The sequence below is a fragment of the Gossypium arboreum genome, chromosome 4 (genome assembly GCF_025698485.1).
Source record: "Gossypium arboreum isolate Shixiya-1 chromosome 4, ASM2569848v2, whole genome shotgun sequence".
Classification (NCBI taxonomy): Eukaryota; Viridiplantae; Streptophyta; class Magnoliopsida; order Malvales; family Malvaceae; genus Gossypium; species Gossypium arboreum.
Window position 1 is genome coordinate 102,884,068 of NC_069073.1, and position 11,596 is coordinate 102,895,663.

At 40.5% G+C, this 11,596-nt stretch overlaps 2 protein-coding genes across 2 annotated transcripts; both read right to left on the reverse strand.

The window, feature by feature from the left end:
• Positions 1-7,089: 7,089 nt before the first annotated feature.
• LOC108459070 (uncharacterized) lies at positions 7,090-8,776 on the reverse strand. Its single transcript, XM_017758435.1, has 4 exons — positions 8,357-8,776; positions 7,632-7,808; positions 7,228-7,535; positions 7,090-7,117 (listed from the first exon to the last, which is right to left on the reverse strand). Exons 1-4 carry the CDS (start codon positions 8,774-8,776, stop codon positions 7,090-7,092), a joined length of 933 nt encoding a protein of 310 aa, XP_017613924.1.
• Positions 8,777-8,938: 162 nt separating this feature from the next.
• On the reverse strand, positions 8,939-11,140 carry LOC108459069 (uncharacterized). Its single transcript, XM_017758434.1, has 4 exons — positions 10,699-11,140; positions 10,406-10,515; positions 9,893-10,288; positions 8,939-9,136 (listed from the first exon to the last, which is right to left on the reverse strand). The coding sequence occupies exons 1-4, from the start codon at positions 11,138-11,140 to the stop codon at positions 8,939-8,941; spliced, it is 1,146 nt and encodes a 381-aa protein (XP_017613923.1).
• Positions 11,141-11,596: the final 456 nt, after the last annotated feature.

Genomic DNA, 11,596 nt, shown 5'->3' on the forward strand with positions numbered 1-11,596 from the left:
AGCCAACTTGAGATATAATATTCTTTTGGCATAGCATTTGTGGAACCCAACCTCTACGACCACCAGAGTATCCTCCTCCACTCTCACACCGATTATTCTTTGAAACACCAATTCAAGGAGTTCATTCATCATTCAGGAAGTTTCACTTCTTTCCCTATCTTATGATTCTAAATCTATCTTTTTCAATATATCTACCGTTGTACATTGAAGGCAATGTACATCTTAAGTGTGGGGGGTCTTTTATATCGTCATTAGAAATTCCTGAATTTTATCTTATTCTCATATGATCTTCTCATTCCATGATTAGAATGGATTTTGATTAATTTATGATTTTTATTGATATGTCTTGAATTAAAACATAGGCATTTATCCATTGATTGTTTAAACTTTAAGACATTAGGGAATCAAGCATGATAAGTTGATTTTTGAAGAATTGAAAACTTTTAGGTTGTTTCCCCAAGTTTAGGTATTATTTTGAGTTGGAATTCACAAGTTTAAACATCAAAAAGCCATAATTTTTGTGAGATCTTGAGCCGTTAGAGCATCTATTATTTCTTTCATGCTCACTTTCATTATGAGTGCGTCAGTATTGAATTGTTATTCTAGAACTTGCTTGATTATGCATGTCAAGACAACACCATTTGATTTGATATGTCAAAATGATAAAGGCACTTAGGTTTAACCCACTCACTCCATAAAAGCCTGCCTTCACAATTAACCCTTAGTGAACCCCCTTGAGCCTAACAAATCATTCATTAATTTACCTTCAATATTAACCCATAACTCATTATTGTTGAAATCCCCTAAATTAATTTGATCCCTATTTTAGTCGAGATTTGAGTTGGAATAGTGGCATTAACTATGTTTTATTCTATTTTGTAATTTGACTTGTTCTTAATAAAAAAAATACATGTATACATATTAGTAGTAGTGATCTTCTGAGCTAAAGAAGTTAAATTCCATATTCTGAGAAAAAGCTCTGTTGTACGCAATTGATGACTAGTCATTTTTCTAGTTAGGCAAAATTTCAATTCAATCTCGATTCTAACCCTTTCTTTCAGCTTGTGACCACACCCTCTAACCAAAGCCACGTTACAACCCTCTAAAGACCTTTTGATTGATTTTTCATCTCAGTTTATAGTGGTGGAGATTTGACTTTTCATTATTGACTATTGAGTGCTTCATTTATTGTCCTTAAACACTTCGAGTGATTTGAGTGAATCTTTAGTGAGGATGTGAAACTCTGTGATATTTTGAATAAAATGTAATTACTTAGATGAGGGGAGACACCTATATTTTCATAATAAAATGCTCAACTTGGAATGTTTGAAACTTTAATGTTCTTTCAGTTGAATTTTAATGTATGATTACCTATGGATTATTTTGAGATATTATCAATAGAAATTATAAGTTGAGAAGAATTTATTTTGATTATGAGTTGAGGATTTTGCTTGAGGATAAGCAAATGCTTAAGTGTGGGGATATTTGATAAAACGTAATTTATACATATTTCTATCCCATGCTTAGCACATTTTATGGATGATTTTTCCTTAAAATTGGTGAATTCGATGCTCCTAATGCCTTAATTTCATGTTTTATACTTAGGTGAGCATAGGAGAGTGAAATGAATGAGAAAGGGGCCAAAAATGGAGAAAATGGGCCAACGTACGAAATCAACACCGCCTGGACTTCCTCACACGGGCAGACCACACGACCGTGTCCCTTTGGCAAGTTCAAAGCACGATTTACACGGGTAGATCACATGCCCGTGCCCATTTAACAGCCTTGACCACGGCCTTAATCAATCGCAGACGGGCGTGTCACATAGGCATGTCCCTGCTGAGCCCAAGTTTAGTCCAATTGAGAAAATGCCAATTTTGAGGGCTCTTAGGCATTCCAAAGCCTATAAATACACCCTAGAAGAGGAGAAGAGGGGGGAAGGCAGAGAAGGAAGCAAGAAATTGCTCAAAGGAAGCCGATCGATCCATCTCAGAAGCCGGATTCACCATCAAGACTGAATATCTCCCTTTAAATTCCCTCAGGAGTTTTGGGTTTTCTTATGTTTTGTTATTTTTATTCTTTTGAGATATTTTCTTTCATTAGTATGAACTAAAACCCCTAAATACCTAAGGGGGATGAAGCCTAAAAAGGATCTTGTTATTATTATCTGAATTGTATGATAAATATTTGACTTATTCTTAATTATATGTTCTTAATTCTTGTTTTGATATTCCAGGACATTGATTCAAGTTAAGCTCCCATTCAGAAGAGAAATAGACCCTATCTAAGAGTAAATTTGTCATAATTAAGCGGAGTTGGTTGCGCGCCTAGAGATAGGGTGACAAGATTTTTTCGGATTAGGGTGAAACCTAATAAGGGGATCCATAGATTGAGTTAATGCAACCCTAGGGCGTTAATTAGAAAGAGATTTCAATTATTCAAACTAGGGTTAGATGTTTTGAGTCTCGAGAGAGATAATAATATAACTTAGGGATCTCCACGGAACAAGTTAAATGAATAAATAGTCCGATTCAGAGTCAAATAACAAGTGAAGTCTAGGTGGATTTTTCCTTAGGTATTGTCTCAATCAATCGAGTTTTCCAAAAAGTATTTTCCCCAAATTTCTTTTCTGTGATTTCTTAGTTTAGTTAATTAGTTAGATAAACAAAAACCTTTTATTTTTTTTAGGCTAGATAATAAAAAGAAAGTTGATACTAGTACTTTTAGTTCCTTTGGGTTTGATAATCCGGCCTTGCTAAAGCTATACTACTGTTCGATAGGTACACTTGCCTTCATCGTGATAACAATTAGTTTCAAGAATGATTTATTATAAATATTTAAAACCTGTCACGAATATCACGTATCATTGTGTCATCGAACGAGTCGATCTACAAAAGCCGAATCAAGATTTGATACCAATTTGTTGGGGATCGACCTCTATAATGACAAACAAGAAAAGTAGAGAAGATCAAACACATAAATATTTTACATGGAAAACTCTTTCAAAGAGGATAAAAACCATGGGGAAAGGAGGCTTTGACTTTTCACTAAATAAGTAAACAACGAGAATACAATATGAAGAAAATAATCCTAAATGTACTAAACGTACAATACCAAACCTCAAAAACAAAACCCTAATCCAGGAACAAAATTCTCTCCGTAGTTACCACGAAACTCTCACCAAAACTTATATGCGACTACATCTTATCGCCCTCAAGAAAAGCCCTTACTAATTGGCATATCAAAAAAAGGATACATGTAACACCCCTTATTCGAGTCCGAGGCCGGGACTGAGTACGAGGCATTACTAAACTTAAACACATGCATTCCAACATTTACAAATCATATAGACTTGATCAAACTTAAAACTTTTCAAACCTTGTCTAGTAGTCCTTATTATGGGCCTACAAGGCCTAAAACAAGCTTTAAGGATGATTCGGAACCAAACTGAGTCCTTTAAAGAACTCTAGAAAATGACTCTTGAAATAGGGGTACACGCCCGTGTGGCCTTCTTGACATCGCCGTGTTGCCCGTACAATTCACATGGCCTAAACACATCAAGAAACGTCTGTGTCCCTAACCTGTGTGGAATTAATTCCTATTCAAACCCACAGGGGTTTTCATATGGCCTGGAACATGCCCGTGTCCATAGCCCATGTCCCTCACACGACCGTGAAACGCCCTTGTCTCAGCCCGTGTCCAAAAACCTTGACATTCTATTTCTGACGTTAGCAACCATTTAGGGGCACATGGCCAAGGCACACGCCCATATGCTATGCTGTGTGGTGAATTTAAATTCCACATTTAAGGTGCAGACTTTGCACGACTGGGCACACGTCCATGCCCAGAGGCCATATCCTCCACATGGCTGAGACACACAGCCGTGTCTCTGCCCGTGTGTTTACTAGCATGCATACTAACTTGAAATTTTAAAGTGCAAGGGACACACAGCCGGACAACATGCCCATGAGGCTGACCGTGTGTTGTACACGGCCTAGACACACGCTCGTGTGTCTACCCGTGTGGACAAAATAAGGCTATCTACCAAGCCTTTTTGCCACCCTTACTTACACCAACCTACACAACAACAACTATCTCTAATTCACACAATAATATAAGACTAAATCAACCACAACATGACATTCAAATGCAAACCTTATAACACTCTAACAATCAAACATGCACTTGATCATTCATACTTTTTTCATCCTGGGAAACATCAGCGTTTGCAATTATCAATAATGAATATTAACCATTAACCATGGCCTTATACAAAAAGAAGGTTTTCATCCTAGGCCAACACAATTGGCTAACTTAACAATATGACACATAACAAAAAAAAAAATAAAGACTCAATCCTTATGCATGCCATACTCAAGATTATAAAACTAACTATACCAAAAGCTTAGAGTGATAGTGTGAGCGATGCCTCCGACGTTCTTTAATCCACGGGCTGATTTGGTGACACTACAAGAAAATGGAAAATAAAGGGTAAGCACAAAGCTTAGTAAGTCGCATGTAAATATTGAAATAACAACCATGTTACCACATGTGATCATACACCCAATATATCATAACTCGCACAAAGAGTAAATGTTCATAGCACATATCGTGTTCATTCCTTGCTATTTATAAACCAAAAATAGAGTTCACATATTATCAATTTCATTTAAGTACATGTACCACTCACAACATGGTCATAAGCGCTATCATTTTGACATAAACCGTAAATTTCCCGTTGAACCATTTGGAATACTACAGGATAATCACCAAGTTTCAAACATAGGGTACGATGCCGATGCCATGTTCCAAACATAGTCTTCCACTAGCTCTCACATCTAAGTCGATGCTGTAACACCCTTAACCTGTATCTGTCGCTCGACTAGGGTTAAAGGCATTACCGGACAATTCAGAACATTTAACATTCATTTCATAAACATTATAGCATCATAAATTAAACATCAATATAGAGTCCTTTATATGGGTCATCGTGTAACACCCTAAACCCAGCCTAGACGTTGTGGTCGAATCTGACGATGTCACATGAGAGTGTTTTTAACCAAATCATTTAAATTCATAAACCATCCCTTTTGAAATCTTTACTTAGCCAGAAAACGAAAAAAAAACGAGTCGTTTTGGAACGTTTCTTTATTGCGGAAGCATTTGAAATCCATTAGTTGGTTATTAGTTTAAGAACCCATTGTTAAATACGAAAATTCTTAATTTATTTCAGGAAAACCATAATATTGAAGTTGTAATTTATAATCCATGTCCACAGTTCAAAACCCTAATTGAAAGCCAAAAATCCAAATCCAGAGTCACATCAAAACCCCCAAAAGTAATAACGAATAAACCAAAGTAAAAGTCATAACCAAAATGTGTGCGGACGTGGCCGCTGCTAAGTCCTCCACTACACCGATCCGCTTACTGCTGGGGATTACTTGAACAGATAAATAAATAAAGGGGTGGCTTTTTGCAACTCAGTGTGTACATCCCCGCAGAATAGCATGCATACAAACAGACAACAAAATACAATCATAATTTGGGCCTGAGCCCATATAGAATCATTATCAGATATAGTCTTAAGGCTTCAGCCCATTTCATATATAGCATGCATAATAGATCAGATTAACAGAATAAGCTCGCCAACCCTACTCACCAATTCCGTCCAACCCAACACACCATGTAGGGATAAAATCGACCCACCTATCCCTACACACCATATATGGGGATAAAATCGACCCGTCCATCCTTACACACCATAAGGTACTGTATTGCAGCACATATCATAAGTATGCAGCTTAGCTGCCAGATAACGGGTTTTGAAGCCCTTTGATACTTCGTTCACTTCATCAAACCCGCCCCAATGCAATGCATCATACAAAAATGGCATGCCATAATGCAGAAAGATAGATCATACATTCATTCCAGAATAGATCAGATATTCAAGCTAGGTATAACATGCTAACATGTACATCACAATATCAAATCACAGAAATAGGGTTTAAGTAAAACTTACCGACCCTAGAACAGGTCACAGTCGACTTGGGCGACCCGTGCAACCTTACAGTACATTTTAGAAAAATGGGCTCACACGCTTATGTAGCCTGCTCGTGTGGTCATACATTGCCTAAATTCCCACACAGCCCAATTGGTCTAACCCGTGCCTCGCACACGGCCTAGCCAACCTCACATGCCCTTGTCTGTCGTGCCCGTATGGCATGCACATAGCTTGGTTCGTAGCTCACACGGTCGTGTATCACCACACAGCCTCCACAATGGTAGTCCACATGCCCGTATGGCGTCGACAGTTTCAGTTTCAGCTTTTGTCGAAACCCGTTTTCTGTGTAATCGAAGTACACACCTGGTATCGTTTCGAAGCTAATGCAACCACGAGCTCTCCAGAACCTAATATCGAACATTACGCCACTTTGTTAGTCATTTAAACCAATTTACTAAAGATAGGCTAATCCCAAAAGTTACCGACGACCTTACCTTTAACAAACAATGGCAGTTCCTCACTGATTAGAACACCGTTTTAGCATCCTACAGCACCTTGGTTGTCTCCTAAACAAAAGAATAGTCTCTTAACAACCCCATAATCAATAACGAGACCCAAAAGTATCCCTACACTTACCAAATTTACACCAACCGCAGAGATGGGTAATGATGAAGAAAAACGACCAAAAACCAATACTAAAAAGGAGTAAAAAAGGCAGCAGCAAGGGATTTTTAGATGAGAGAGAAAAAAAAGAAAAAAGAATATGGAGAGGGGAAAAAATTGCAGAGAAATTTCGGTAAATGGAAAAGACTAAAATCTTGATAACTTCCATATCCCAATCTCTTAATATTCTTCATTATAGTCCATCTCAAACTCTCACACCTACAAGCAACAAAATAAATCCCTTACTCGCGCAGGGATTCGAACTCCATACCTCCCTCACTCTAACACACACTTTAACCACAAGACCAGCAGGCTCATTCTGATATAGTCCTTACAACATTAAAACTTAAGCCCACTGAACGAGAGTAAGGATTTATTCAACAAAATACCAGACTTTGCCAAACCTAAGACTTAAACTTGGGACCTCACACACACACCGTGAACCCATAACCACTGAAGCAGATACAGATTTGTGTCATATTCAAGCAGAATCAAAAACATAAATTTCGAGCCGTTACAACTCTACCCCCCAAAAAAATTTCATTGTTGAAATTTTACTTGACCAGAAAAGATGAGGATACTGCTGACACATCGAATCCTCCGGCTCCCAAGTGGCCTCCTCAGTGCTATGATTCCGCCATAACACCTTTACTAAAGGAATAGATTTCTTACGCAAAACCTTAATGCCGCAATCAAGGATCTGAACTGGATCCTCCTCGAATGTTAGATCTGGTCTAACCTCAATCTCCTTCACAGGCACAATTTGTGTGGGATTAGAGCGATAGCGTCTCAACATCAAGACGTGGAACATATCGTGTATGCGGTCTAACTCTGGAGGTAGCTCCAACTGATATGTGACTGGTCCTACTCGCTTCAGAATCCATTACGGCCCAATAAACCGAGGGCTCAGCTAACCCTTGCGACCGAACCTTAGAACTTTCTTCCATGGCGAGACCCCAAGGAAAACCATGTCCCCCACAGAATACTCGATGTCCTTCCTCTTCAGATTAGTATAGGACTTCTGTCTATCAGAAGCTGCTTTCAGATGCTCTCGAATCAAACAGACTTTATCCTCAGTTTCTGCTACCAACTCCGAAACCAAAACTCGTCGGTCACCCAAAACTCGTTGCTCACCCAACTCAGTCTAGCATAAAGGAATGCGACACTTGCGTCCATACAGTGCCTCATAAGGTGCCATCTGTATACTAGACTGATAGCTATTGTTGTAAACGAACTCTGCTAAAGGAAAGTACTCCTCCTAACTATCTCGGAAGTCGATAATACAACCCCTCAACATGTCCTCCAATATCTGAATCACCCTCTCTAACTGACCATCTATCTGAGGATGAAAATCAGTACTGAAGTCCAATCTCAAACCCAGAGCCTCATGAAGTTTTCCCTAGAACCGAGATGTGAAACGAGGATCCCTATTAGAGATGATCGAGACAGGTACCCCATGCAGCCTCACAATTTCAGAAATATAAAGCTTGGCCAACTTCTGTAGGGAGAAGTCTGTGCTCACATGGATAAAATGTGCGGTCTTGGTTAATCGGTCCATGATAACCTAAACAAAATCCTTCTTATTGGGTGTTAGGGGCAACCCACTAACGAAATCCATCATTACTCGCTCCTATTTCCACATTGGTACCTTAACTGGCTGTAGCAACGAAGGTAACTGATGCTCACCCTAACCTGCTGACACGTCAAACAGCGTGCAACAAAGTTGGTAATCTCACATTTCACTCTTGACCACCAGTAAAACTCTCGCAGATCCTGATACATCTTGTTCCCACTAGGATGCATAGCATAAGGGCTACTATGCGCCTCCCTCAAAATTGACAGTCTCAAATCTTCATCATTCTGTACACAGATCTGATCATGAAAGCACAATACCCCATCACTATTAATCTCAAAATTGGTCATTGCACCATCCTCTACCTGACAGAAACACAACTCCAAATATTTATCCCTCATCTGCTTATCCCTGATCTGATTAACCCAGGTTGGTTTAACTTGAAGTTTTGCCAACAAACTCCTGTCATCAAAGAGACTCAGTTTAGTGAACATCGCTCTCAGATCAGTCGCAGCTTTATGGCTTAATGCATCGGCCATCGCATTGGCATTACTAGGATGATACTCAATACTGCAGCCATAATCCTTAAGCAGTTCAACCTATGGATGCTGCCTAAGGTTTAACTCTTTCTGGGTGAGGAGACACTTGAGACTCTTGTGATCAGTGTAAATGGTACACTTCTCACTGTACAGATAATGCCTCTAGATCTTAAGAGCAAAGACCACTGCAGCTAGTTCCAAATCGTGCGTTGGATAATTTGTCTGGTGAATCTTGAGCTGACAAGACGCATACGCAACAACCTTGCCATCCTGTATCAGCACACAACCCAGACCCACATGGGACGTATCACTGTATACCACGAAGTCCTTACCCGGTTCAGGCTGAATCAGAACAGGTGCCTGAGTTAACACAATCTTAAGCTTCTCAAAGCTCTCACACGAAAAGAACTCCCTTATGTAGTAACTTAGTCATCGGAGCAGCAATCAAAGAGAACCCCTCTATGAATCGATGATAATACCCTGCCAGCCCTTGGAAACTATAGATTTTTGACACATTCTTCGGCTGTTTCCAATCCAACACAGCCTCAATCTTTCGAGGATCCACTCGAATCCCCTCTACAGAAATGACGTGCCCCAGAAATGTCACTTCACGAAGCCAGAATTCACACTTTGTGAATTTCGCATACAACTGTTTCTCACGAAGAATCTGTAGAACCACTCTTAAATGCTCATCATGTTGATCCTCTGTCTAAGAGTACACCAGAATGTCGTCGATGAAAACCACCACGAACTGGTCCAAGTAGGGCTGGAACACACGATTTATCAAGTCCATGAATGCCGCTGGTGCATTAGTCAACCCAAAAGGCATAACTAGAAACTCGTAATGCCCATAACAAGTCCTAAATGCCGTCTTATGCACATCAGCCTCCTTTACCCTCAACTGATGATAACCCGACCGTAGATTAATTTTAGAAAACACTGAAGCCCCTCTAAACTGATCGAATAAGTCGTTTATTCTCAGAAGTGTGTACTTATTCTTAGTTGTCAACTTGTTCAATTGACGGTAGTCGATACACATCCTCATTGTACCGTCCTTCTTTTTCACAAACAAAACAGGTACTCCCAACGGAGACACACTAGGATGAATAAACCCACGATCCAATAGCTCCTAAATTTGAGCTTAAGTTCCGTCAACTCCTTCGGTGCCATTCGGTAAGGGGCGATAGACACCAGAGCTGTGCCTGGAAACAACTCAATCCTGAATTCTACCTTACGATTCAGAGGTAATCGCGATAGTTCCTTTGGAAAAACATCTGGAAATTCCCTCACCGTTCGGATGTTCTTAACTGAAGAGTCCTCAGAATCAGCAACACTAATATACGCCAAGTACGCCTTGCACCCCTTCTTTACTAACTTTTCTGCCACCAAAGCAGATATCACATTGGTTAGATAATCCCGTCGTTCCTCAATCATGACTACCTCGATATCCTTCTTGGTTCTCAGAACAATCTTCTTTTCAGCGCAATCTAGACTCACTCGGTGTTCAACCAGCTAGTCCATATCCAAAATCAAATCGAACTCTCCAAAAGAAAGCTCCATCAAATCAGCCAGAAATACCGTTCCTTGGACCTCTAACAGTATGTCTCTAAATAGTTTATTGACCCCTACCAACTGCCCCAACGGACTCACCACTGTTATCTTACTAGAAGTGCTCTCAAATGATAACCCCAAGGTATTAGACACTGTACTAGCTACGTAAGAATATGTAGAGCCTATATCTATTAATATTAAGTAAGGTACATTAAAAATTAAGAACGTACCCATGATGATGTCCGGAGCATCTCCATCTTCACGGCGACGAGCAGTATAAACCAATGCAGGCTGCCTTACCTCAGTCGGTCCAGCACCTCTACCCAGTGCTTTCTATCCTTGGCCCATGTCGTTACGACCCCTGGCCTGACCTCGACCCCTAGGTGGCTGTGCAGTCTCAGTACCCGGAGCTTGCATCTGATTAGTCCTCAATGGACAGCCCTTAATACGATGCTCAGAAGACCCACATCTAAGACAAGCTCCAATAGACCTCCAACACTCGGTCGGATGGCGTCTATTACAAAGCTTGCAAATCGCCAACCCAGCAGGTGCAACAGTAGGCCCAACTCTTACGAGCTCATCAGATCTGGCCTTTTTCGTGGGCCTCATCCCAACATTTGAAGGCTCTGTATCCCTCTTAGCCTTCCCTCTATCATGGTTCTGGCGCTCACCGCGTTTAACCTCCTCCGCAATCTTAGTCTTCTCGACCAACAAAACAAACTCATGCTCCCTCTGCGGAGCTATCAGGACCATCAAGTTATTCCTAAAGTCGTCCTCAAAAAGGACACAGCGCTCATACTCAGTTGCCACCATGACTCGCGCAAAACGGCTTAGTTTCAGAAATTGGGCCTCATACTGGGCCACCGAATGATCTCCCTTAGTAAGATTCAAGAACTCACGCCTCCTAGCATATATATAGCTAGCTCCCACATACTGTCAGGCTGTCAGACTGTCAGGCTAGGTGCCATCCCTAACCGTCAGCTTCCGCTGATATGCTTCATCGTGAAGTAATAAAACAGCCCCCTTGAACTTCTGCTCGGCAGTGAATTCCATATCATCCATAATACGCTCTATGGCCTCCATCCAATACTCGACTACATTAGGAGCAACTCCAACGATGCCCCTAAATACCTCAGCCCCATTGGACCGGAGTCGTTCCATAACTAACCCACAGCCCCCAGAACCAGTGTTGGATCCAATGATCCTCTTTAAAATCCGCAGCATAGCTTGGGACAGTGCATCCTCCCTAACTGCACGATCATGAGACCC